We start from the raw sequence: 24,713 nt of genomic DNA on the forward strand, positions 1-24,713 counted from the left end.
GACCATTTGAATGTGTCAATAAAATCTTTATAAACACAATTTTAATAATAATAATAATAATAATAGCTAACATTTTCCCAATATTTGCTATGTGCCAGGCACTGTTCTAAATATTTTACCTGTGCCAGCTCTTTTAATTCTCATAATGGTCTTATGAATGTGGTACTAAAACAATACCCACTTTGCCACTGAGAGAATAAGTCATAAGCCCAACGATACACCATGAGGTACTGGGAAGTTGCAGAGGCAAGATTCAAACACAGCCCCGGGCTCATCAGCTCCTGATTCACCCTCTGCCTCTGTGCTGACTTAACCAGACCCCCCTTAACCATGCCCGGCATTTAGCTGTTTCCTACTTTCCACTATGATCAGGAATGCAGTGATGAATATTTTGGTACATGAACCTTTGTTCATGTTCTTGTATGGAGCTCCAGAAGTAGAATTCCTGGGCAAAGAATGTTAATATTTTTTAGGACCGTTATACATATTGCTAAATTGCTTTCTGAAAAGGCTGTATTAGGACTTCCCTGGGGGTCCAGTGTTCGGGACTCTGCTTCCAAAGCAGGGACCCAGGTTCAATCCCTGGCTGGAGAACTAGATCTCACATGCTGCAACTAAAGATCCCATGTCTGCAACTAAGACCTGGCGCAAACAAATAAATATTTAGAAGATATACGTAAGTAAAAATGCTATATCAATTTATCCTGTCCATTTTGAATTTTGAAAGGTCCACACATCATGGAGGCCATGGAATACAGCAAACAGGCCCACCAACCGTAAGGGACAATCGCTGCAGTTGGAGCTGATGAACACTTGATATGGCTTTCCTACAATGTGTTCATCTCCCAGGGTGGCAGCCAGACTCTGAGCATCCCCAGGCTCCCCTGAGCGAGGGGCATGCAGGCAGATGACCTCTCGGTCCTGCCAACAAACAGACGCGCTTGTGTGGGACTGATTCAGCAGTGGGCCATGTGAAGAATCAGGCACATGGGGACACACATCTTCGGGACAGTTGGCTGGGGTGGCATCCGGCCTCCGGGGACAGCAGGGCTGAGTTTCCAGCATGGCTACGAGCATGGCCTGGAGGCGGGGTGCAAGGCACAGCAAGCTATCTCTGGAGCAACCCCGAGGGGGTGGGTGGGCATTCCTCCAGGCTCCATGGCTTCTAAGCCCAGCTCCCTGGCTCTCCCGGAGACCCTGGGAGCCTTCACAACTGACCGAGCATCTGGTCTGCTCCAGTCCAGGGTGCCATGTCTGGCTGAGGTTTAGATCCCATGGAGGAGGTCTGACGCCAACAATTTCCTGGACGCAAGAAGGCCTTGGAGTTGGCATTAGGGCGGCCCTCTTGATCCCATCTGCTCTCCAGCCCCAGACCTTGAAGGGATCTTAAATTTCAAACAGGCCTCAGGGCACACATATATCTTTTTCTCTCTCTTTTTTTTTTTACATTAAGACCACCATAGTAGCATTTGGTACTAATGTAATTTTATGTATTCTTTGTCATTTCCCACAAGCACACAAATGTTTTACACAGTTGCAAAAACAGAGTTATTGTAATAATAATGTCATATTCTTCTTTTATCCCCCATTACACAATAAAAAGTTTCCATACTGTCTCATACTGCTTTTTCTAATTATCATCTTCAGTAGCTACTAATACTGTGAGTAAAAGAACCATAATTTCATGAGCAGGCATTACCAGACATTTACATTCTGTTTTTTCACTATTACAAAAATCCTGGAATGAGCAACTTCATGTGCAGAACTCTTCTCTGCACTGATAGAGGAAAATGAATGAATCCAAAACATGGAAGTTTTCATAATTTTTCACATATACTTCCAAACTTCCTTCCGGAATGACTGTGCTGACATGCATTGCAAACACTGGCCTGATCTGAACATCAGCCCTGCCACCTCTTCCAGGCTTTGTGTGTGAGCAGATGCTAAGGTGGGGAGATTATGGATGACATTCTCCCCACCGTCTGGTGTCCTTTATTACTATTACATGCAAAAACGATGTAATACTCTTTATCAACCTAAAAACTCAAGGATAAGAGTGAAATGAGGGGAGATCTTGGGGTTTTAGAAAAACCCTGTTGAAGCTATAACCTCCCTTAGAGGCCTCTCTTCTAAATAAATGGGCAACTGCTTAGAGGATGTGTCCAAAAGAGTTTTCCGTTTGTTTAGGACTTGGATCCTGGTTAAAATGCCAGAGGGAAGCTTATGCTATCTACACCTTTACCTAATCGGTCTAAGCTTTCTGTCTTTCTTTTTATTATTTATTTGGCCGAGCTGGCTCTGTATTGAGGTATGCAGGATCTATTAGCAGGTCAGATTCAGTTCCCTGTTCAGGGATTGAACCCTGGACCTCTGCACTGGGAGCGTGGAGTCTTAGCCACTGGACCACCAGGGAAGTTCCCTACATTTTCTTTTTAAAGTTAAAAATTCACAGGGTGTGTAGAAACTTAAGTCAGAAACTATAAAGGACAATATTAATAGATTTAACTATAGATAAAGCTGCCATATGACCAAAATCCCATAACTAAAAGACAAATGAAAAGTTGGGGAAATATTTGTAGTACATGTCAAAAGATGCTTCCTTGGTGGCTCAGATGGTAACGTGTCTTGTCTGCAATGTGGGAGACGTGGGTTTGATCCCTGGGTCGGGAAGATCCCCTGGAGAAGGAAATGGCAACCCACTCCAGTACTCTTGCCTGGAAAATCCCATGGATGGAGGAGCTTGGTAGGCTACAGTCCATGGGGTCACAAAGAGTCGACACGACTGAGCAACTTCACTATGAGGATGATGTTAAAAGCTTAATAGCCCTAATTTTCCTGTGACTTCTCTGATCTAGAGGTGACTTAGAAGTGAGTGGCAGCCAGGCTCCAAGATGACCCCACCTCCCAGAATTCATACTCCTGAGTGTCCCCCCAACCCTGTTCCCAGGCTGGTCAATGTAGTTGGAATTCCTAATAATGTACTTTCACAGTCTTGAGAAATTCCACAGAAATAGTATCTGGGAAAACAGCATATATTAAGAAACTATGTTAATGACTATTGTTCATGTTTTTCTTAGAATAATCACCTTGTTACAGACCCCAAGGCCAGACCCAGAAGGGAGTATGGCTGGGATCATGAGAACATGGACCTTGGAACACCAGGTTGGCGTCAGGCATGAATGCCACCTAAGTACTTGCTGGTTGTTCCCGAGACTAGCCCAGAAGGGGATGAACCTGAACGTGAAGTTGCTCAGTCGTGTCCAACTCTTTGCGACCTCATGGACTGTAGCCTACCAGTCCTCTGTCCATGGGATTTTCCAGGCAAGAATACTGGAGTGGGTTGCCATTTCCTTCTCCAGGAGATCTTCCCGACCCAGGGATTGAACCTCGGTCTCCCGCATTGTAGACAGACACTTTACCGTCTGAGCCACCAGGGAAGTCTTTGGGGTAAAAACAAGATCTAGACTATGTCAGTGTAGTGTCTTGAGAAAGATAAGATCAAAGAAAGTCTTGTAGTCTGCAATTAGGAATAAAAGCTGGACTCAGAGTGGACTCTGCACCTCAGGTCAATAGCGGCTGCAGGTCATCTGACCCATTGCACCAGATTTTGTGTTCTGTCTTCATTCTTGTCTCTTGCACCCGGGACCATTAGGGCAACAATTGGCGCCCAACATGGGGCGGGAGGGAGTGACCGCTATGAGTAAAAGTAAAACTACAGCGATGCAGAACCTGGGACGGTTAAGAGGCCTCTGAAAATTCCCACTGGTAAGTCCTTCAGGCATTTAATCAGGGTTAAAATGGGAAATGTTCAGAGTGCAGAACACCATTGCCCGTATATTTGTTTATTAAGACAGCTCTTAAAAGTGGGAGGAGCTTCTATTAGTGAAGGGTGATTATTAGAACTGTTGCAAGCAGTGGATAAATATTGCTGCTGGCTACTGTCAAGAGAGACCTTAGATTTGAAAGTTTGGGTAAAGGTTGGAGCCGAGTTTAAAAAAAGTTCATGAAAAAGGAACTCTGCTCCCTGTTTCTATTTGGAATATGTGGGCATTAATTAAGTCAATACTGGAACCTTTGCAGATTTCTGATTCTTTTGATGAAAGTGATGATGACTCTTTTGAAAAACCAGAATATGTAAAGCATAGGGAAATGGGTAAGCCACCTTCGAAACCTGTTTCCTCAGCTCCCGAGGAAAATGATGAGGGATTTTTTTCCTCTGCCTCCTCCCCCGGTCCTCCACTTCCACAGGGGACAATTGGATTATTGTTAGGAAGATTGGGGCTGACTTCCCGGAGAGTTCAAATTCATATATTGGAGTTATAGACAGTTATTACGAAGGAGAATTGAAGGTTATGGCCTCTACCACTCTTCCCTGGAAGGTTTCTAAACGAGATAGAATTGCTCAGCTTCCCTCATAGCTCAGTTGGTAAAGAATCTGCCTGCAAGGCAGGAAGTATTCTTGGGCTTCCCTTGTGGCTCAGCTGGTAAAGAATCCACCTGCAATGTGGGAGACCTGGGTCCGATCCCTGGGTTGGGAAGATCCCCTGGAGAAGGGAAAGGCTACCCACTCCAGTATTCTGGCCTGGAGAATTCCATGGACTGTATAGTCCATGGGGTTGCAAAGAGTCAGACATGACTGAGTGACTTTCACTTCACTGTGTGGGTACAGGATATTCAGACAAAAAGCAGGGCTCCAGCGGATTTGGAAGCACAGGCAAGGCTGGTATTTTTCTCATTGAAAAGATCTTGGAATACAGACCCACTTGTCAAATCAATATACGTGGCAAAAAACATTCAAGTTCAATAGCTGCTGGAGCCGAGGTTTCTATCATCAGCTCTATGCATTGGCCTAAAGCATGGCCAACTAGGCCTGCTCCAATATCTATTGTAGGTCTAGGACAGGCACACGGACTAAAGCAACGCACTATGGTATTGTCTTGTTCAGCGCCCGATAAACAACCAGGCACTATCCAAACTTATATGGCGGATATACCTGTCAACCTATGGGGTCGCGACCTCTGGGAACAATGGCATGCTGAGATACATATTCCTCCAAATCAATAGCTCGAGGCCAGTTGCCAAATTGTGTTCAATCAAGGTTATATACCATGAGCGGGACTGGGCAAAAGTGAACAAGGAAGAATTTATTCTTTGACTACTCAAGATTTCAAACCGCCCCGTTTTCATTAGTGGTCACTGCTCGTATTAATTTTTCTCCACCCACACCCATACCTCTTAACTGGAAAACTGATCCACCTGTGTGGACAGAGCCATGGCCTCTAAAACAAGAAAAATTGGAGGCTTTACATGAATTAGTTAATGAACAACTTAGCAAAGGACATATTATTGAGCCCTTTAGCACTTGGAATTCTCCGGTGTTCATTATACAAAAGAAATCTGGTAAATGGAGAATGCTTACTGATCTGAGAGCTGTTAATGCTATTATTGCTCCAATGGGTGCTTTACAGCCTGGCCTACCTAATCCTAATATGATTCCAAGAAATTGGCATTTGTTTGTTATTGACCTTAAAGATTGTTTTTTCACTATTCCTTTACACTCTGATGATCAACCTAGATTCACCTTTTCAGTTCCTTCCATTAATTTAAAGGAGCCACATAAAAGATTTCAATGGACTGTATTACCTCAATTAATAAAATTAATTAATTAACAGTCCCAGTATTTGTCAAAATTTTGCACCCGGAGCAACAATGATTCCCTCATGCATATATCATTCATTATATGGATATATTATGTGCCTTACCTGATATTGATAGCCTATAGGAATTGTTTTTAAAACTAAAGGAATGCTTGGAATGTGCTGGCTTGTATTTGGCTCCTGATAAACTAGAATACACTGAACCTTCTCAGTGCTTAGGAAATACAGTTATCCATACTACAATCAAACCACAAAAGGTGCAAATAAGCAGAGACTCAATTAAAACTCTATATGATTTACAAAAATTACTAGGAGATATTAACTGGATTCAACTTAAGTTAGGGATTTCAACTTATCCTTTATCCCATTTATTCTCTCTATTAAGAGGAAATCCAGAGCTTAACAGCTCCTGACAGCTAACTCCTGAGATTGAGAAAGAATTAGCAATTATAGAACAAGCAGTACAAAACTGCCAAATAGACAGAATAGACCCTTCAGAGTGAGAAGGCAATGGCACCCCACTCCAGTACTCTTGCTTGGAAAACCCCAAGGATGGAGGAGCCTGGAGGGCTGCAGTCCACGAGGTCATGAAGAGTCAGACATGACTGAGCGACTTCACTTTCACTTTCACGTATTGGAAAAGGAAATGGCAACCCTCTTCAGTGTTCTCGCCTGGAGAATCCCAGGGATGGGGGAGCCTGGTGGGCTGCTGTCTATGGGGTCGCACAGAGTTGGACACGACTGAAGTGACTCAGCAGCAGCAGCAGACCCTTTAGCCTCTCCAGTTGTCTGTCTTCCCTAACCTTAGACCCCTACTGGGTTGATTATGCAAACTCCTTTAATAGTTGAATGGATATTCTTATCTAATTCACAAAGAAAATCTATTACCCCTTATTTAGATATGATAGCCACTATAATTCTAAGGAAACCCACTCGAGTATTCTTGCCTGGAAAATCCCATGGACTGAGGATCCTGGTAGGCTACAGTCCATGGGGTCGCAAAGAGTTGAACACGACTTCGCGACTTCGCTATAATTCTAAAAGGAAAACAGCATGTTCAACAACTTACTGGACATGATCCCTGCCTTATTTGCACTACACTAATCTCCAAAGAATTAAAACAGTCTCTTCAAAATTCACTATCTTGGAAACTAGCTTTAGCTGACTATATTGGACAGATCAACAACCACTATCCTGATTTACCTATCTTGCAGTTTTTAAAACAAACAAGATGGATTTGCCTAAAATTACTAGTGTCAACCCCATTCCCTCTGCTTCTTTCATTTTTACAGATGGCACTACCCAAGGAAAAGCAGGATATACAGGAATGTTTATGCTAGTTATTGAAACATCTGGATATTCCACACCACAAGCAGAAATTCTGGCTATTACACATGCATTACAAAATATTCCCCAAGCAATTAATATCTTATCTGATTCTCAATATTCTGCACATATCACTAAACATATAGAAACAGCAACTATTAAGGATACTATCCCATTCACATTACATACACTTTTTACAAATTTACAACAAGTGATTAGACACCGACAATTTCCATTCTACATTACTCATATTCAGGCTCACACTAATTTAACAGGGCCCTTAACAGAAGGAAATGCTCAAGCCGATGCCATTTTATTTCCAGCCTTTACAGAGGCATCAGCCTTTCATGATCTGACACATTGTAATTCAAAATGTTTAAAAACCAAGTCTCATATCACTTGGGCTTAAGCTAAACAGATTGTGCAGACTTGTCCTCCATGCCAGACGGTTGCAATAACCACATCTCCAATAGAAGCCTTGGGAGTTTTGCCAGGTGATTCAGAAACACCCATTTGGATTCCCTCGTGTCATCTGAAACCGTATCATATCCCACGGGAGAGGCGCTTTGCATGAGATGTAGAGCCCCAGTAATGAGTTTTGAAGGCTTGAATCGGAGACAGACAAAGATAACGATTCCCCTCCTGTCAACGCATCAGAACAAGATCCCCACTTGGGGACAAATTAAAAGTTTAACACAGAAATCAGAGAAGATCTTAGAAGATGAAGGGAAAGCTGTCACTCCTAACAATCTGGCTGTTGCCATGTTTGCTCTTATCACCATCACAGTGAGTATACCCTCTAGCAACAGCTGAATCTAAAAATTATACTTATTGGGCATACATACCTAACCACCCACTACTAAAACCCATTGATTGAGGGGATTCTATGATCCCCACTTATGTTAATGATTCTTCCTAGATACCAGGACCTGAAGATACATGTCTTCCTCTTTTTAAACAAGAAAAAAGGACTCCCTTCAATGTTACTTATGGGTATGAATCCTGGCCAATTTGTGTAGGACTGGCTATAGGATGTCTTAAATTATCTATGCAAGCCAGGCTGTCCACTAATTCTTTAAATCACAACTATCCTAAGGTTCAGCGACATCTTCTCTCTGGTCTGAGTTTTGCTTATAACAACTCAGAACCCAATAACGACACCAAATCAGACAGACCTTTAGGTGAGCATCGTGAGCTGTGGACTGAAAAACAAGATCATATTCAGTGGAATAACTGCTGAGGGACTTAAGGAGTAATTTTGACTAATGGTTCCTATGGAATTGTATGGGACTGGTCCCCTACAGGGTATGTAGTCTCTAATTGCTCTCATCTAAATCAGTCCTGCAATCCTCACAAAAGGCTGCAGTGGCAGGTGCATAAAGTCTTTAACCATACCAATATTACCACTCATTCAGATCATCCAATTATATGACATGGTAGTGGCATGTCACCCCCCTTCCCACAATTAGATCAAGGAAGAGGGCAAGAAGGGATTTGGAAATTGGCCTTAAGTCTTAAAAAATTCCAAATTTGGGATGGACATTATTCCAATAAAACTAATTATTCACTGACATTTAACACCAGTACAAACTGGACATTTTATATTCATGCTTGTGTGAGAGATCTTTATGTGCTTTTGAAAGCAACAATTTCTATCAGTGAAAGTGTACAAGCACTTTCTTGCCAGCATTGCAAATTATATACCTGCTTAAATTCTTTATAATTCTCATCACTCATTTGTTATACTAAGAAGGAGATTGGGAATATGGCTTCCAGTAAATCAAACCAGACCTTGGGAAGGCTCCCCTGAAACACATGCTCTTTTAAAGGTTATAAAGAAAGTACTACAATGTTCCAAGAGGTTTATTGGACTACTTGTAGCAGCTATTATGGGAGTTATTGCTATAGCCACAACCAAGGCAGTAGCCGGCATGGCACTGCATCAAACTATACAAACAACTACACTGGTACAGTATGGCACCAAAATGCAAATTCTGCCTGGAGAAGTCAAACCCACATAGACCAAGAGATGAATGAGTGATTGATTGATTTAGAAAATGCAGTTCCTCTACTAGGGGACGAAGTACAAAATTTCAAATTCATCTTAAGTGTGATCGGAGTATCTCTTCATTTTGTGTCACACCTCATAAGTAGCATCAAAGTGCATATGCTTGGGAACAATTATCTAAACATTTGAGAGTACACGTTTGTGATCATCTATCCTTAGATATTTCCCAATTACAGGCTTCTATTTCTAATATACAGAATGCTCACTTACAACTACTCCCAGAAACTGATTTACTTGAAGAAATTTAGGAAAGCGTACATAAACTTAACCCCAAGATGTGGATTAAAACTTTGCTTGGTACCATAATATCAGGATGTCTATTTTTGACTGTCTTGTGTCTAGTCCTCAGATGCATGAGAGAAGCCATCTGAGAACTGATGAAGAAAGAAGTTGCTTGGTTGGCGTATCTACTCCTACATAACAAAAAGGGGGAGAAGTAGTGGAAATTCCTAATAATGTACTTTCACAGCTTTGAGAAATTTCACAGAAGCAGAATCTCGGAAAACAGCATATATTAAGAAACTGAGGGATTATCAGTTAATGATTATTGTTTATGTTTTTCTTAGAATAATCTCCTTGTTACAAACCCCAAGGCCAGACCTAGAAGGGAGTATAGCTAGGATCATGAAAGCATGGACCATGGAACACCGAGTTGGAGTCAGGCCTGGATGCTGCCTGAGCACTTGCTGATTGCTCCTGAGACTAGGCCAGAGGGAACATCCAGGGGTAAAAACAAGAGGATCTAGGCTATGTCAGTATAGTGTCTTAAGAAAGATAAGATCAAGGAAAATCTGCAATTAGGAACAAAAGCTGGACTCAGAGTGAACTCTGCACCTCAGTCCAATAGAGGTTTCAGGTCCCCTGACCCACTGCACCAGATTTCATGTTCTGTCTTCATTCTCATCGCTTGCTCCTGGACGATTAGGGCAACAGGTCAATGTAACCACTTCTTTATATATATATATATATATATAATTAAATTTATTTATTTTTAATTGAAGGATAGCTGCTCCACAATATTGTGATGGTTTCTGCCAAACATCAACATGAATCAGCTATAGGTAGAGCTATGTCCCCTCACTCTTGAACCTCCCTCCCACCTCCCCCTCCATCCCACTTCTCCAGGTTGTCACAGAGCCCTGATCTGAGTTTCCTGAGTCATGCAGCAAATTCCCCGTGGCTGTCTCTTTCACACATGGCAGTGTGGATGTCTCCATGCTACTCTCTCCATACGTCCCAAGGAGATTGTGGCTGCTGTCTGGCTCACTCTCTGCCTCTCAAGGATCCCTCAGGGGGTAAGCCAGCTGCCGTGCAGAGACAAGCCCTGTGGAGAGGCCACTGGCTGGGAAAGGAGGTCCTTGGACAATAGCCAATGCGACAATGGGCTTAGAAGCAGATCCTCTGCCCTCGGCTGCCTGAACTGAATCGAAGGACAGACTCTTGGCCAGCACCACGCAGCTAATGTGCTCCCCAACTTCTGTCCTCTAGAAACTGTGAGGCATTAACTTTTCAGAAAACATTAAACTTTGGGATAGTTTTTTACGAAGCAATAGAAAACTAATACAATTGTGCTGTTTAATTTCCAAACATTTGAGGGTTTCCCATTCCCAGACGCCGTATTACTATGGTTATGCTTTTTCATCATTGTCTATTCAGCCCTTTTTCTGCTCATTACCTCTCCCCTCTCCTCCTGGGGCTCCAGTGACAGGCGTGTGACACCTCTGGATACTGACCTCCCTGGATACAGGGCTCTGAGGCTGACCCGTTCTCCACCTCTTTTCTCTCTGGCCTGGATGATCTCCAAGGGCTGCCCCTCTGGGTCCCACAAGAGTGAGTCTCTTTGCCCCACTTGGTCTCCTTTCTCCACCACCCCCACCCCCAAACTTTCTCAACCCCTGGGCCCTGGATGTCTGGCCTTCGTGCTTTCGGCCTCCATGTCACCTCCATTCTCTCCTTTTCTTCAACCTACGTGCTTTCTTCCTTGTCCTCTGCCTTGGCTGACAATCTCTCTCATTCACCTGAATGACCATAATGCGGAATTTAACAAAAAGTTTGTTTTCCCTTGGTCTGTATTGAAAAAGCAGATTTTTTTTTTCTTTAAAAGCAGTAGGTAATTCAGTTTCATTGTTTACTGTGACCACACAGAATAGACTTTAAGTAAGTTTTTGTTTCTGGCATAATTGCTGATGTAATTGTAGCTGACCCATTAGAAGATTTAGCAATTCTTCTAAGTAAGCAAAGCCAAGTGGAAGAGCATGCTTCATTGATCTCAAACTGAATTTAGCCTGTGTTCTGACAGTGGAAACATATTTAACCCCTTCATCCTAAGCATTTAACATGCACACAATTACACTGGTTTCACGAGTCGTAAGGAAAAAGGACAAAACTCCAGTGGTTTTGATTAGATCTAGAAACATCTGTCATCACAAAGGAAGATGCTAATCACCTGAGGTTTGTTTTATGTTTCCAGTGCAAGCACTGATGTAAACACATTAAATACTCAATTCACTCTTTTCCAACCAGCCAGTTGGATCATCTTCATCAGCGCCTCTGTCTCACTTGGTTGCTACCAGATGCCTGCGGATTACAGGAGTGTGTGAGTGCCCCGGGTCTTACTGCCACGATTTCTCCAGGAGACCTGGACATGAATCTGAGCGATGATTTGTCCAATTTCATCATTTTCTGGCCAAGCTTCTCCTGCTATGAAATCCATAGGCATTCCCAAAGCCCCCAACTAAAATGTCACTAAAATTTTTAGAAAGGTCTACAACTTTCCAAAAAATAAATCTGCTAGGAACTTCAACCCTGAATATTCATTGGAAGGACTGAGGCCAAAGCTGAAGCGCCAATACTTTGGCCACCTGATGTGAAGAGCTGACTCACTGGAAAAAACCTTGATGCCGGGAAAGATTGAAAGCACAAGGAGATTAGAGCAGCAGAGGATGAGGTGGGTTAGATAGCATCACCGACTCAATGGACGTGAACTTGAGCAAACTCTGGGAGATAGTGGAGGACAGGAAGTATGGCATGCTGCAGCCCATGGGGTCATAAAGAATCAGACATGGCTTAACAACCGAATAACAACAAAGGAACTTCTGATGCTGTAGTTCTTAATTCTGTCAGCTGAGATCCCTTGAGAATCTGATAAAAACCACAAACTCTGCTCCCAGAGAACGGCAAATATGTATTTGGGAAACAATTCCAGGGAGTTTAGAAACCCTTCGAAGCCCTCCCCTGAGGCCCAACTGGGAGGCCATTGCGCTAATAGCCTCTGAACGTGGCGCTGACAGATGGTGACTGACCCCACGAGCACATTTGCTTACCATTGCTCTAGCTTCCTCACGGATGGATGGAATGGAAAGGATGCTGTACAGAGCTCCGTTCACATACGGCTGTATCTTTAAGGGGAGAAAACAAACAGTCACATGCAAGTTCTCAAACATCATACAACTCAACTATCACACACCACCCTGGAGAGCAGCCTGGCTGGTGAGGAGAGCGACCACTGCCATCTTCACAGCCCCTTGAGCTCCAAATGACAGACATCTCCGCTGGCATGTCGCAGGACAAAGGTTATGATTGAGAGTTCAAAGCAGAGTACGCACCATTCCCTCCCACAGCTTACTCCCGCTACCTTTCACTGTTTAATTGATATCATCCTGACCACTCAGGTTAGAACCCCTGGAGGCATCCTTGATTCCTCTCTTCTTCCTCTCCAATGCTGAGTCTACAAGTCATCTTTGATGGGAACCCTTCCTGTCCAGATGCGCTGCCACAATCCTTGTTCAGATGTCATTGCCCATGACCCGGGCTACATTGAATCTCCAAAAGGATCTCTCCGCCTTTACATTCACCCTTTTATCCAACCATCAAGTCATTGCTCCAAAAGGATCTCTTCGCCTTTACGTTCACCCTTTTATCCAAGCATCAAATCATTGCTGAGAGTCTACAACTTGGGCCATATTAATCCCTCTCCCAACCTCGGAAACCTTCCATAAAACTCCCTGCGTGCATGCTCAGTTGCTTCAAGTCGTGTCCGACTCTTTGCAACCCCATGGACTGTAAACCCACCAGGCTCCTCTGTCCATGGGATTCTCCAGGTGAGGATACTGGAGTGGGCTGCAAATGCCCTCCTCCAGGGGATCTTCCCGACCCAGGGATTGAACCCATATCTCCTGCATTGAGGCAGATTCTTTACTGCTGAGGCACTGTGGAAGCCCCCTAGAAATGCCCTGGGAAGTTCTAATTCCTGATTAGAGAACACAGGGCCCTTCGAGGTTTGGCCTACATACAGTTGTCCTCGGCTTCTCCCTTCCTGCTACTTGAAATGCACACTGCATAGGTTCCACACTACTTAACGGACTCCCGGATACACACAGCACTTGGGACATGCCTTGGGCTGGTCCTAACAGCTCACCTTGCTGGGGATGCTCTTCCCACATATGTCTCTCTGGAAAGTAACCCTTTCCTGAGCGCCCAGAGTGCTCTGCCCTGCTTCCTGTACATCCCTCCACTTCTGTGCTGGACTCAGTGTATTTTAAGATTTATACTTATGTCTCCCCTATGAGCTCTTCAAGGACAGGACCCAAGTCTTACTCACACAGGTAACCCTACCATTAGGCCAGACAGGACTTGATAAATGAGCCCTCCCTTTGGAGTGGACTGTATGCAATGCTCTCTCCATACCATGGGTGGGGGGGAGGACTCATTTCCCACCACCCTTTTCTAGCACTGGATTTATTATCACTTTTCATTTCTGCTAATATAACAGGTAAGAGAGGGCATTGTATAGTTGTCTTTATTTTCATTTCCCTGATGACTAGCAGAAACTGAACATCTTTTCACGTTTATAGTAAATCATCAAGATTTACTATTCTGTAAACTATCCTTTTACATACTTTATCTTTTTTTCCTATTTTTCTCTTATCTCTTACTTATCAATGTATAGGAGTTCTTCAGACGTAAAGGATATAAAACTTTTGTCATATGTGATGCAAATCTCTTCCCATATGATTATATGATTGAAGTTCATATATTCAACTATGGGTATCTTTTTCTTTATGGCTTCTGGATTTTGTTTTTCAAGACCATGACTATCTCATAAGGACATGTGTGTGAGAATTTTGTTTATGTAGGAAATACATTTCTAGGCTCCAATATATTATATATATATATATATTATTATTATTATTAACCCTGAACATTCATTGGAAGGACTGATGCTAAAGCTGAATGCCAGTACTTTGGCCACTTGAGGCAAAGAGCTGACTCATTGGAAAAGACCCTAATGCTGGGAAAGACTGGAGGCAGGAGGAGAAGGGGATGATAAAGGATGAGATTGTTGGATAGCATCACTGACTTAATGGATATGAGTTTGAGTAAACTCTGGGAAATGGTGAAGGACAGGGAAGCCTGGCTTGCAGGTCACAAAGAGTTGGACATCACTGAGCAAATGAATAACCATATTTTGGATTTTCCTGCTCATTTTCAAAGCAAATGCTTTGGCAAGAGTTAACGACAAGACATGAATCCTTTAGTCTATTCAGTTTTCAGAGCTGACATAGTTCCAACACTTGGAACCAAACTTTACTGTTAGGTGACAGGATATAATTCCCACTGATTTCAACTGCCTGAGTTGAATAAAATGGAGAAGAGAGTTTACTCTGGTCTAGAAGTAGCTAAGAGCTCGCTGATTTTAAAATATAAAGGCACGGTAGGCACTGTAAGGGCTTCCCTAACAGCGCAGTTGTTAAAGAATCCGCTTGCAATGCAGGAGACCCTGGTTTAATTCCTGGGTGGGGAAGATCTGCTGGAGAAGGGAAAACCTACTCACTCTAGTATTCTTGGGCTTCCCTTGTGGCTCAGCTGGTAAAGAATCCGCCTGCAATGCAAGAGCCCTGGGTTCGATTTCTGGATTGGGAAGATCACCTGGAGAAGGGAAAGGTTACCTACTCCAGTATTCTGGCCTGGAGAATTACATGGACTGCATAGTCCATGGGGTTGCACAGTCTAACACAACTGAGCGATCTTCACTTTCGGGCATTGTAAAGATGAATAAGCCTCCACTCGCTAAAGCAGTCCAGGTCACTCAGCTGCCGGGGTGCTGGGGGAACATGAGATATGAAAGGAATGGCCAGGATGGGAACTGTCTGAAATGGGAACAGATGTGGGAAGACCGAGGGCTTCTCTCTGACCCAGTGGGACCCGGTCCCCCTGTGGAGACAGCCCTGTGCCTGAGCTAAGGAGGGCAGAGCTCTGCGGAGATTAGGCTTCAGGTGCAAAGCAATGCCATGGTTTCTGCAAAGGCATTGGTAGCAAGCAGGTGAGAGAAGATCTGCTCTGTGTGTTAGCTCATCCAGACCTCTGTTCCATTTAAAAAGGGCTTGAACCCTACAGGCTAGAAAACCTCCCCAGGGCTGAGGAGGACACAGGTGAGGGTAGAAGCGAGGACGGCCACCCTGCAGGACAACCTGGCAGGACCCTGACATACAGGGTGAGCAGTGACCAGTGTCTACACCCCAGGGACGCTCTGGCCTGGGTCCTCAAGGGGCAAGGGTGGAGATGTCCCCCAGAGGACGCAAAGTGGGGGGCACCCCTGGGGGCTGGACGAGTGAAACGGAAGGGCTGCCAACAGGGGGCTGTTGTGCGGTGGCGAGAGTGAAGGCTCTCGATGGACAGAGAGCAACGGAGAAAGGACCTAAAGACGGGGTCCTTTCCCCTTCAGCGGGGAAAAGAGTAAGACAAGACTGAAATGGAGAGGGCACTGTTATTTATACAAATTAATCACTCCCACAATATTAAATACATTATCAGGCTATATACACGTCCAGCGACATATATTAAACCCGGTAGAAGAGCGCCATCGTGGAAGGGACGGGTGAAGGGGAGGGGAGAGGAGAAGGAGGAAAAAAATAACGCCCAGGAGGGAGCGGCACAGACCAGTGATGGCGGCTGTGCTCACACACCGGAAACCGGAAGCCACCTCCTGCTCCGGGTTCCAAAATTTGATAGAAAGCTCTGGCACAGCTTATACAGACATTTGGAGGAAGGTGATGAGCTAAGTACCCCGGGCCAGCCCTCCCTTGAGCCCGGGGCCAGCAGCGCTGACTGAGTACCTCGTGGTTTTCATGGCCGAGCAGATCTGAAAGGACTTTGAGCACCAGGCCCGCCACCTTGGCACACATATTCTTCCCTTTAGGAGAAAAAGAGCAAAACAGAACAGGTCACGTCTAAACTCAGAGGCACAAGTCAGGCAGATTTAAAAACGAATCTCGGTTCCTCTGCTTATGAGCTGGGTGATCTTGGGTGAGGCCCTGTTTCTACCTCCGGGGTCCCTTGGAAATCATTAGGGTCCACCTCAAAAGGCGATGTAGAGGTTAAGTAGCCCAGTACAGGGCAACATGCTCCCAGTGTCCAGGAAGCGGTGGTTCTTATCATTCGGGCAGAGCACAGAGCTGCTCACTACAGGAAACACAAGGAATCGCACTCCTCCCAAGTGCACACACCATCACAGAAAAACCTACAGCTGTCGCAGTGGTTCCAAACATCATCATCGCAATCACTGAAGATAAACTGATGATAATCAAGAAAAGCTGATTATAACCTGATAAATGTATTCAAGCTAGGAAATTTGCATATGCTATTTTTCAAAAGAGAACTCTGAAAGAAGTCCTTTAGTCAGTAAACAACACACAGGTGGTTCAGATTCCATAGCGTCTGAGGGGGAAGGTGCTTCTTACAAGTACCCCTGAGCTATTTATCCAGGTAGCCTTCTCCCAACACTGGGACTGCTCAGGGCAGCTCTTCTAAGGAGGCTTCTTCCATTTCAGGGAACAGATCATTTAAGTGGAGTGGAATCTGTCCGAGAGCAAAAATCACTCCCTTTATTGATCAAGATATAAATGAGCTGAGATGTCACATGGGAATTCCCATCTCTAGGAGATGGAATGGAAAAGGAGACTGTGATTAAGAGCAGGGAGTCTGGGTTGAACGTCACTGCTCTGCCGTAACGTCAGATTAATGTCACAACTTAATCCCATAGAATCCTGGGAACATACTTCTCTGTCTTCAGATAAAACAAGTCATAATTCTTCATTTCCTACCTTTGAATAATGTAACAAAGAGGGGGAAAAATATAATGTAATTCAATTTCCTCTTAACATATATATTGCATATAATTGAGTAACATAAACTATTCTTTCTAAGGCCAGAGTGGCATGTTGGCTTTAGGGATTCAATAGCTTTACACCTAGTTGGACATGCTTCACACTCTGTTTTGAATTTTTCTAAGAGGGAAAAATGAAAGGCAACCCAGAGCCAGGGGAGGGGAGCAGAGCTGTGAGACCTGTGCTCCTGAGGCAGAGGTTCATGAGCAGGGCCACCGAGTACTCGAGTGTGTAGTCAGACAGGCAGTCAGGCTCCTTCAAGATGTCAATCAGCCAGATGATGAGGCCATCTTGAATCATCGCTGTCTGCAGTGGGCGCCTAGAATGAGATAGCCGACAGGTGATTAAAGCCAGTAAGAAACCTTCCATGTAAGAGAACACAGTAGTATGAATGCATATCAGAAAAGGAACTTTATAGAGGTTATGGACTTGAAGGACTGTTTTACTTTTAGGCCTATACAACTTTTTAACTACAGCAATAAATTCTTTTTTTTCTTCTTTTGACCACATTACGTGGTTTGTGGGATCTCAGTTCCCTAACCGGGGGTTGAATACACAGCCTCTCGGCAGTGAAAGCACAGAGTCCCAACCACAGGATCTCCAAGGAATTCCCAACAATAAACTCTACCTTTCAGGGGTACCATTAAACAGTTAAAGAAAAATAAGGCAGCAAGGAGACTTCCTACTTTGAAAGTTTCTATTTCAATTTTTAGAATTAGCAGAGTATCACCTCAAAGTGAAGCGAGTGAAGTCGCTCAGTCGTGTCTGACTCTTTGCAACCCCATGGACTGTAGCCCACCAGGCTCCTCCATCCATGGGATTCTCCAGGCAAGAACACTGGAGTGGGTTGCCATTTCCTTCTCCAGGGGATCTTCCCAACCCAGGGATCGAATCCAGGGTCTCATGAGTTGTAGGCAGACGATTTACTGTCTGAGCCACCAGGGAAATCCTCACCTCAAATACTTCGAAAATATTTATTGACAGTTTTTGGTGTACTTAACACAGGAAACAGAGTCACAGAAATAGTTCACCGACAAACAGATTTTTACTTAAAATCTAGTCTGTACAATCCAGCACAGGCACTCTGAGCTATGTAAAAATACAGAGATACAAAAAAGAATATAAAACCAGCTTAATACCATTTTGATTCAGATCTCTATAGAGTAAGGGTAGTTTAATAACCTGGATAATACAATTTATATGGAATTATTTTCCACCCAAAGTCCTGGTGTAAAATCTTACAGTACCAATGCCCTATCACACTGTTATGGTGGATGTCATCATGTCAGCCTTAAGAACTGACTGAGTACTACAATAACTACAGTTATTAAATTTCTTCAAATTTTTCAAATACTGTCAACATTAACCTAAATTATCTCTATAAACAAACAGAATTATGTTCCTGTGATCTAATGAAGTAATAACTCTGCAGATCATTTGTAATTCTCAATTCATACAGGTAGAAAAAGAAACTTTCATTAGCAGGGCCCTAGCAAAGAGAACTTTGCTAGGTCTACATATCTACAGCCATAACTATAGCTTTTCCCCTACAGAACATATATATACTCAGAGTATGTCATTTTTCAGTTGTTAGGTTATTAGTGTGTGTGCTAAGTCACCTAAATCATGTCTGACTCTTTGCAACCCTGTGAACTGTAGCCCACCAGGCTCCGCTGTCCATGGGATTCTCCAGGCAAGAATACTGGAGTAGGCAGCCATTTCCTCCTCCAGGGGATCCTCCTGACCCAGGGATAGAATCCGTGTCTCTTATGTCTCCTGCATTATTGGCAGGCAGGTTCTTTATCACTAGCGCCACCTGGAAAGCCCAGGTTATTAGTCAGAGTCAGTCAAATATTGACCACATCTGATGAAAGAAAATGTGTTCACAAGAGGACTGACAGAAAAAGTTAGGGACTCAAGGTAATAAAATTCTTAATAGTCAAATAAAAAGTCAGGTGTCATCAGGGAATATAGATGCTGGACGAATTATCATAGGACCCAGTAATTCCACTCCTAGATACCTACCCAGGAGAACAGAAAACAAAGACTTGTATGCAAATATTCATAGCAGCACTACACATAATAGGCAAAAAGTAGAAGCAAGTAAGGTATCATCAAGCGATGAATGCATAGACAAAATGTGGTCTATCCATGTAATGGCCTATCACTGGGCAATACAAAGGAATAAAGTGCTGATACATGCCATCTCTGTATGAACCTCAAAAGCAGTATGCCAAGTGAAAGAAGCCAGTCATAAAAGAATACACCAGTAGAGGTAAATCTACAGAAAACAGAGTGGTGGCTGCCCAGGTGAGGAATAGAAATGAAAAGTGACTGCAAATAGGCACGAAGTTCCTTTTGGTGATGATGGAAATGTTTTAAAATTAGACTGTGGTAACAGTTGTACAACTCTGTAAATATACCAAAAATCACTGACCTGTACACTTAAAATGGGTAAATTCCGTGGTATGTAAAGTACATCTTGGGCTTCCCAGGTGGCTCAGTGGTAAAGAATCTGCCTGCCAATGCAGGAGACTCGGATTCAATCACTGGGTCGGGAAGATTCCCGGGAGGAGGGCATGGCAACCCACTCCAGTATTCTTGCCTGGAGAATCCCATGGACAGAGGAGCCTCGTGGACTACAGTCCATGGGGTTGCAAAGTGACAGACATGACCAAGCAACAACAACAAAGTACATCTTAACAATGCTGTCAGCTAAAACAAAACAAAATAAAACAAACACGCTTTTGGAGGACATCAGTTCTGCTTCAAGAAGAGGTGTCTGATTTTTAAATTTCTAATGTGGAGCAGTTGCATGTCATGAGGGGGTCCAGGCTGAGACCACAGGGTGGCTGGCTGAGATGAATGGACAAGTAACCAGGAAGCTCCACCCTGAATTCCAAAGGGCAACTGACCCCACTGACTGTGCCTGTGGATTTATATGCCTATCTCCCACAATGAACTCTGAGCATTTAGCAGGCTGAGGCTCTATCGGGTTTTATTCCTGTGTTTATTTCCAAATCTTGCATGTGGCTTAAGACACAATCTATCATCTAGCATCTGGTCAGCATGAGATAACATTCATTGGGAGAATACAATGATGCCTTAACATGTAGGAGCACGATGTGAGAGCTGACCATAAAGGGCTGAGTGCTGAAGAACTGATGCTTTCGAACTGTGGAGAATACTCTTGAGAGTCCCTTGGACAGCAAGGAGATCCAATCAGTCAATCCTAAAGGAAATAAACCTTGAATATTCATTGGAAGGACTGATGCTAAAGCTGAAGCTCCAATACTTTGGCCACTCGATGCGAAGAGCTGACTCATTGGAAAAGACCCTGATACTGGGAAAGATTGAGGGCAGGAGGAGAAGTAGGCATCAGTGGATAAGATGGTTGGATGTCATCACCAACTCAATGGACATAAGTTTGAGCAGACTCCGGGAGATGGTGAAGGACAGGGAAGTCTGGTGTGCTGCAGTCCATGGGGTCACAGAGTCAGACATGACTGACTGAGCAACAACAACAAAGGATGGTTTAGGGGATTCAAGATAAGCTTTCTAGTTGGAAAATCACCCAATCTCTTCTAAGTATTCACTGAAAAATATCACCCATCCCTTAAATTGTCACTAGGAACAAATAAGCACAAAACAGTGGCTAAGAACACCACAAAGTGATCTCATGGGAACCACTGTGACCTATTGCACGGTCAGTACCTGAGGCTGAACTTCTGCAGGGCCCCGAGAACATTCTCTCTGGTGATGACATCCTTGTCTTCCTCCTTCAGCCTTTCCTCCAGCATCCGCAGTACCTTCGTGCTCTGGGCGAGGTAGCGGCGACCTAGTAATATGACCAGAGATGAACAAGCAAGAGAATTCACCTTGTGTTAAGTTTCTGCTCTGAAGCCACTTTCTATGAAAACTGTGCATATAACACATGTAGAGTTTGGGATTCCTTGGTGGCTCAGTGATAAAGAATCTGTCTGCCAATGCAGGAGATGTGGGTTTGATCCCTGTGTTGGAAAGATCCTCTGGAGAAGGAAATGGCAACCCGCTCCAGTATTCTTGCCTGGGAAATCCCAGGGACAGGGGAGCCTGGCGGGCTAGTTGGTGGGGTTGCAAAGAGTCAGACACCACTTAGCAACTAAACAACAACAACAGCAACAAGAATTCAGGTGGTTTTATGTTTTAGAAAACTTACTAAAGCATATTTCATCTGCAAGTTGGTTTCATTCAATCAACTAATGAATAGAAAACCACTTTTTCTGTCATCTGAACATGATTCATCACTGTGTTCTTGTGGGGAGCACTGTCTTTTATTTACCCATGATCTTGAGCCCAAAAGTCAAATCACAAGGGGATGATGGATCTGGTGTTATGAGCCCTTTAGTCTTAACATTGGAGACAGCCAAGTAGTACTTTCTGGACACACTCATGGCCTGGAGAAGTTAGGAACCACACCAGGGACCCTATTATAAGCCTTGAATTGTCACTAGCCTGTGGTAAACTTGTATCTTGGTACAGATGACATTAATTTCAGACATAAATTTCAACAATATTATATGAATGGTCTCTGGCACTTACTCTGGCTAATCATAAAATGTTTGCTAAGCAGATGGAAGAACAAACAAATGAGAAAATTTTTGGAGTATCACATAGTCACAATCTAAAACTCCCTTCATTCATGTTAAAAAGAGCTCAAACAAATGAGAATTTATGGAAGATAATGGCATTTTCTAAAATCATTTTGAATTCTGTTATGGCGGCATTTTAGTTCTGGAATTTTCAAATCTTCTTGATTTAAGAGGCTTAGTCTTTTACAAGAAATGGTACAGTGCTTATTGGAGTCACTTTAATTATTTCAACCACCTTATTTTGCCTTAAGTAGAAAATGGCAGAGAATGCATTACCTGCTATCTTGAGAGCAATCTAAAAAGTACTACATTACGATACCAGAAAGCTTATAAAACAAAACCAGAGGCTGACAAAATTAACTCCAAAACCATGAAAATTTGCTCTGACATAAACCACAACCATGGGACAACAGCTAACTTTCACAAAAGACTTTAGAGGCGTTAAACAGTAATACATTGAGGAAACACATGTCATTTTTAAGAAACTTGGGGGGAATGTCTCTTTTCCCAGGAGGGAAAAACATAGCCGCAAGACCTAGCTCTTCTCTTTGAAGATATCAGTGAAAAAGGAAACTGTTGCTGCCGTATCAGTAAACAAGGGATGCTGGAGCCATCAAGTCACTACAGTCACCCTGGATGGTGAACCCTGGGGGGGCTCAGCATGGAGAAAAGCAGGACACTGGCCCCAGACAGCTGAGGTGCACATCAAAGGAATGACATCAGTGAGCCCAGACTCGTGCATCTTCCCATACATGTTTGTCTCTAAATTGTGGCCAACTCTTTGCAGCCCCATGGATTGTAGCCCTCCGGGCTTCTCCATCCATGGGATTTCCCAGGCAAGAATATTGGAATGGGTTGTCATTTTCTTCTCCAGGAGATCTTTCTGACCCAGGGATCAAACCCACATGTCCTGCATTGGCAGGCGAATTCTTTACTGCTGAGCCACCGGGAAAGAATTCCTGAAGAGGTCTGGCTTTAGCAATCATCTTTTGAAGTTTCGACTACCCTGGTCTTTGTTGCCAAAAGGCCTATATGTCCCGGCTCCTCCCTCTTCTCTTTGGAGCAATCTCTCAGAGCTGTCTGACATGCCATGTCCTGGCTTGTCCATTTCATCGGCCAAATAAAACATAATCCTCAACTTTTTTTTTTTCGGTTGACGAGGAAAGCTGGCATCTTACCTTCTGCTAGGGATGCGAAAGCGTTGATGAGCCTGGCCGTGTACTGCCGTACCACTTCACTCTTGGATTGCAGCAGCTGAAGCACACTCCTCTGTGTGGGGTGGGGAGAAACATGAAAACATCAAACAAGGAAAAGCAATGGAGGTAAACACAAGTGAGAGAGAAGCCTGTGTCTCCTCTGAGGGTCTGCTGTAGTCTCCCTCTGCGTGAATGTATTAGAAGTGATTCAGTTTTGATTTCCAACTGATCTTTTCTGTGACTTGGCAAAAGGAAGTTGTTCAGACTTCCAAAGTAGAAGAGTTAATTGTTCAAAGCATTTACAATGGTGACTGACTCCAAGGAGGCAATGCTGTTTGCTATTATTGTTGCTGACATTTTTCCAGGTAGAATGAATGACCCAGCACACATGTCTAATTTTGCTCCTCCAAAACACCATAAAACCATCAGTAAATGGAGTTTTTAAGGAGACAGATATTTCCCAGGACAGAGAAGATGACAACATGAAACCATGACAACACAATTTTGGGGTCAGGAATGCAGGATGATAACACACTCAGCAGACCCAAGAATGCCAAACAGGCAATGAGGAATTACCCGGTTTACATCACTTAATTCTCAGAAGTCACCAGAATTGGAGAAAAATCAAGAAGGAATGAAAGCTATAGGATCAGTAGCTCAGTCCCACATGCTGCTCCTGCTCCGTGTCCTCCTGTGCACCCCACACCACACACCTGGGATGCTGTTTTTTGAGGGCCACACAAAGGTCTCTGGATGGAGGACACCAGGTGCAGGTGAGCAGAGCTTCCATACCAAAGCAGCAGAATAAACGCTCAACAGCCACCCCCTCCTCCTCTCCTACCTGGCTCCCAGGACACCAGCAACCAAACCCTTACCTACCTACCTACGAACAGAGAAAACAAGAGAAGAAATCAACAAAAGAACTCCAGAAAATTCCCAGAATTAGAGCTGTCAGATTGAAAGGGCTCAAAAAGCACTCCAAAAAAATGAATCAAATACACATCATGGAAGACATCAATGGGAAATTCATTAACACTGGTGAAAAAGAAAAGACTCAACATGCTTCTAGAAAGAAAAAAAAAACAGCTCACATACAAAGGGTCAGTAATTAGAAAGGCTTTGGACTCTTCAAGAGCAACATTGAAACCTGAAAGACAGTGAAGCAATATCTTAAAAATTCTGAAGGATGATTATTTACAACCCAGAGTTCTACATAAAGAATAAAGATATTTTCAGACAGCCTCGAATACATATATATAAGATATATATATAGATATACACACACATATATATATATATATACAGCCTCGAAAAATATACTCCCCCAATCTATCCTTTCTCTAGAAGCTATTAACTAAAGGCTGTGCTCCACCAAAAAGACAATTATAGAATGTTGGAAACAGAGATCCAGTTCAGGAAAGGGGTAAAAGGAATCAATATAGCTTTGGTGGAGAGAGATTTCTGGAAGACAGCTTTGCCCCAGAGGTGGAGGGCCACCAGTGCAGACTGAATGACTGGCTCAAGAGAGTGGCATACTGAAGCCTGTCACCCCCAAGATGCTTATTGCCATTGTGCCATCTCTGTTTAGATAAAAATTTTATTGAAATATAACATCCACCAGAATATCGCCCAGATCATGAGTATACAGCTTGATAGGTTTTCACAAAGTG

General features: G+C 43.5%; 1 protein-coding gene across 6 annotated transcripts in view; it reads right to left on the reverse strand.

The window, feature by feature from the left end:
* ARMC9 (armadillo repeat containing 9) overlaps positions 1–24,713 on the reverse strand; it is a 175,838-nt gene that overhangs the window by 95,207 nt on the left and 55,918 nt on the right. For all 6 annotated transcript variants that reach the window (XM_065930365.1, XM_065930364.1, XM_065930362.1 and 3 more), the window contains 5 exons: positions 23,026–23,116; positions 20,931–21,054; positions 17,396–17,535; positions 16,167–16,243; positions 12,375–12,449 (listed from right to left, as the gene is read on the reverse strand). In XM_065930365.1, the coding sequence (XP_065786437.1) occupies positions 12,375–12,449; positions 16,167–16,243; positions 17,396–17,535; positions 20,931–21,054; positions 23,026–23,116 (507 nt within the window). The remainder of the gene's footprint in view (positions 1–12,374; positions 12,450–16,166; positions 16,244–17,395; positions 17,536–20,930; positions 21,055–23,025; positions 23,117–24,713) is intronic.

The sequence above is a fragment of the Muntiacus reevesi genome, chromosome 3 (genome assembly GCF_963930625.1).
Source record: "Muntiacus reevesi chromosome 3, mMunRee1.1, whole genome shotgun sequence".
Classification (NCBI taxonomy): domain Eukaryota; kingdom Metazoa; phylum Chordata; class Mammalia; order Artiodactyla; family Cervidae; genus Muntiacus; species Muntiacus reevesi.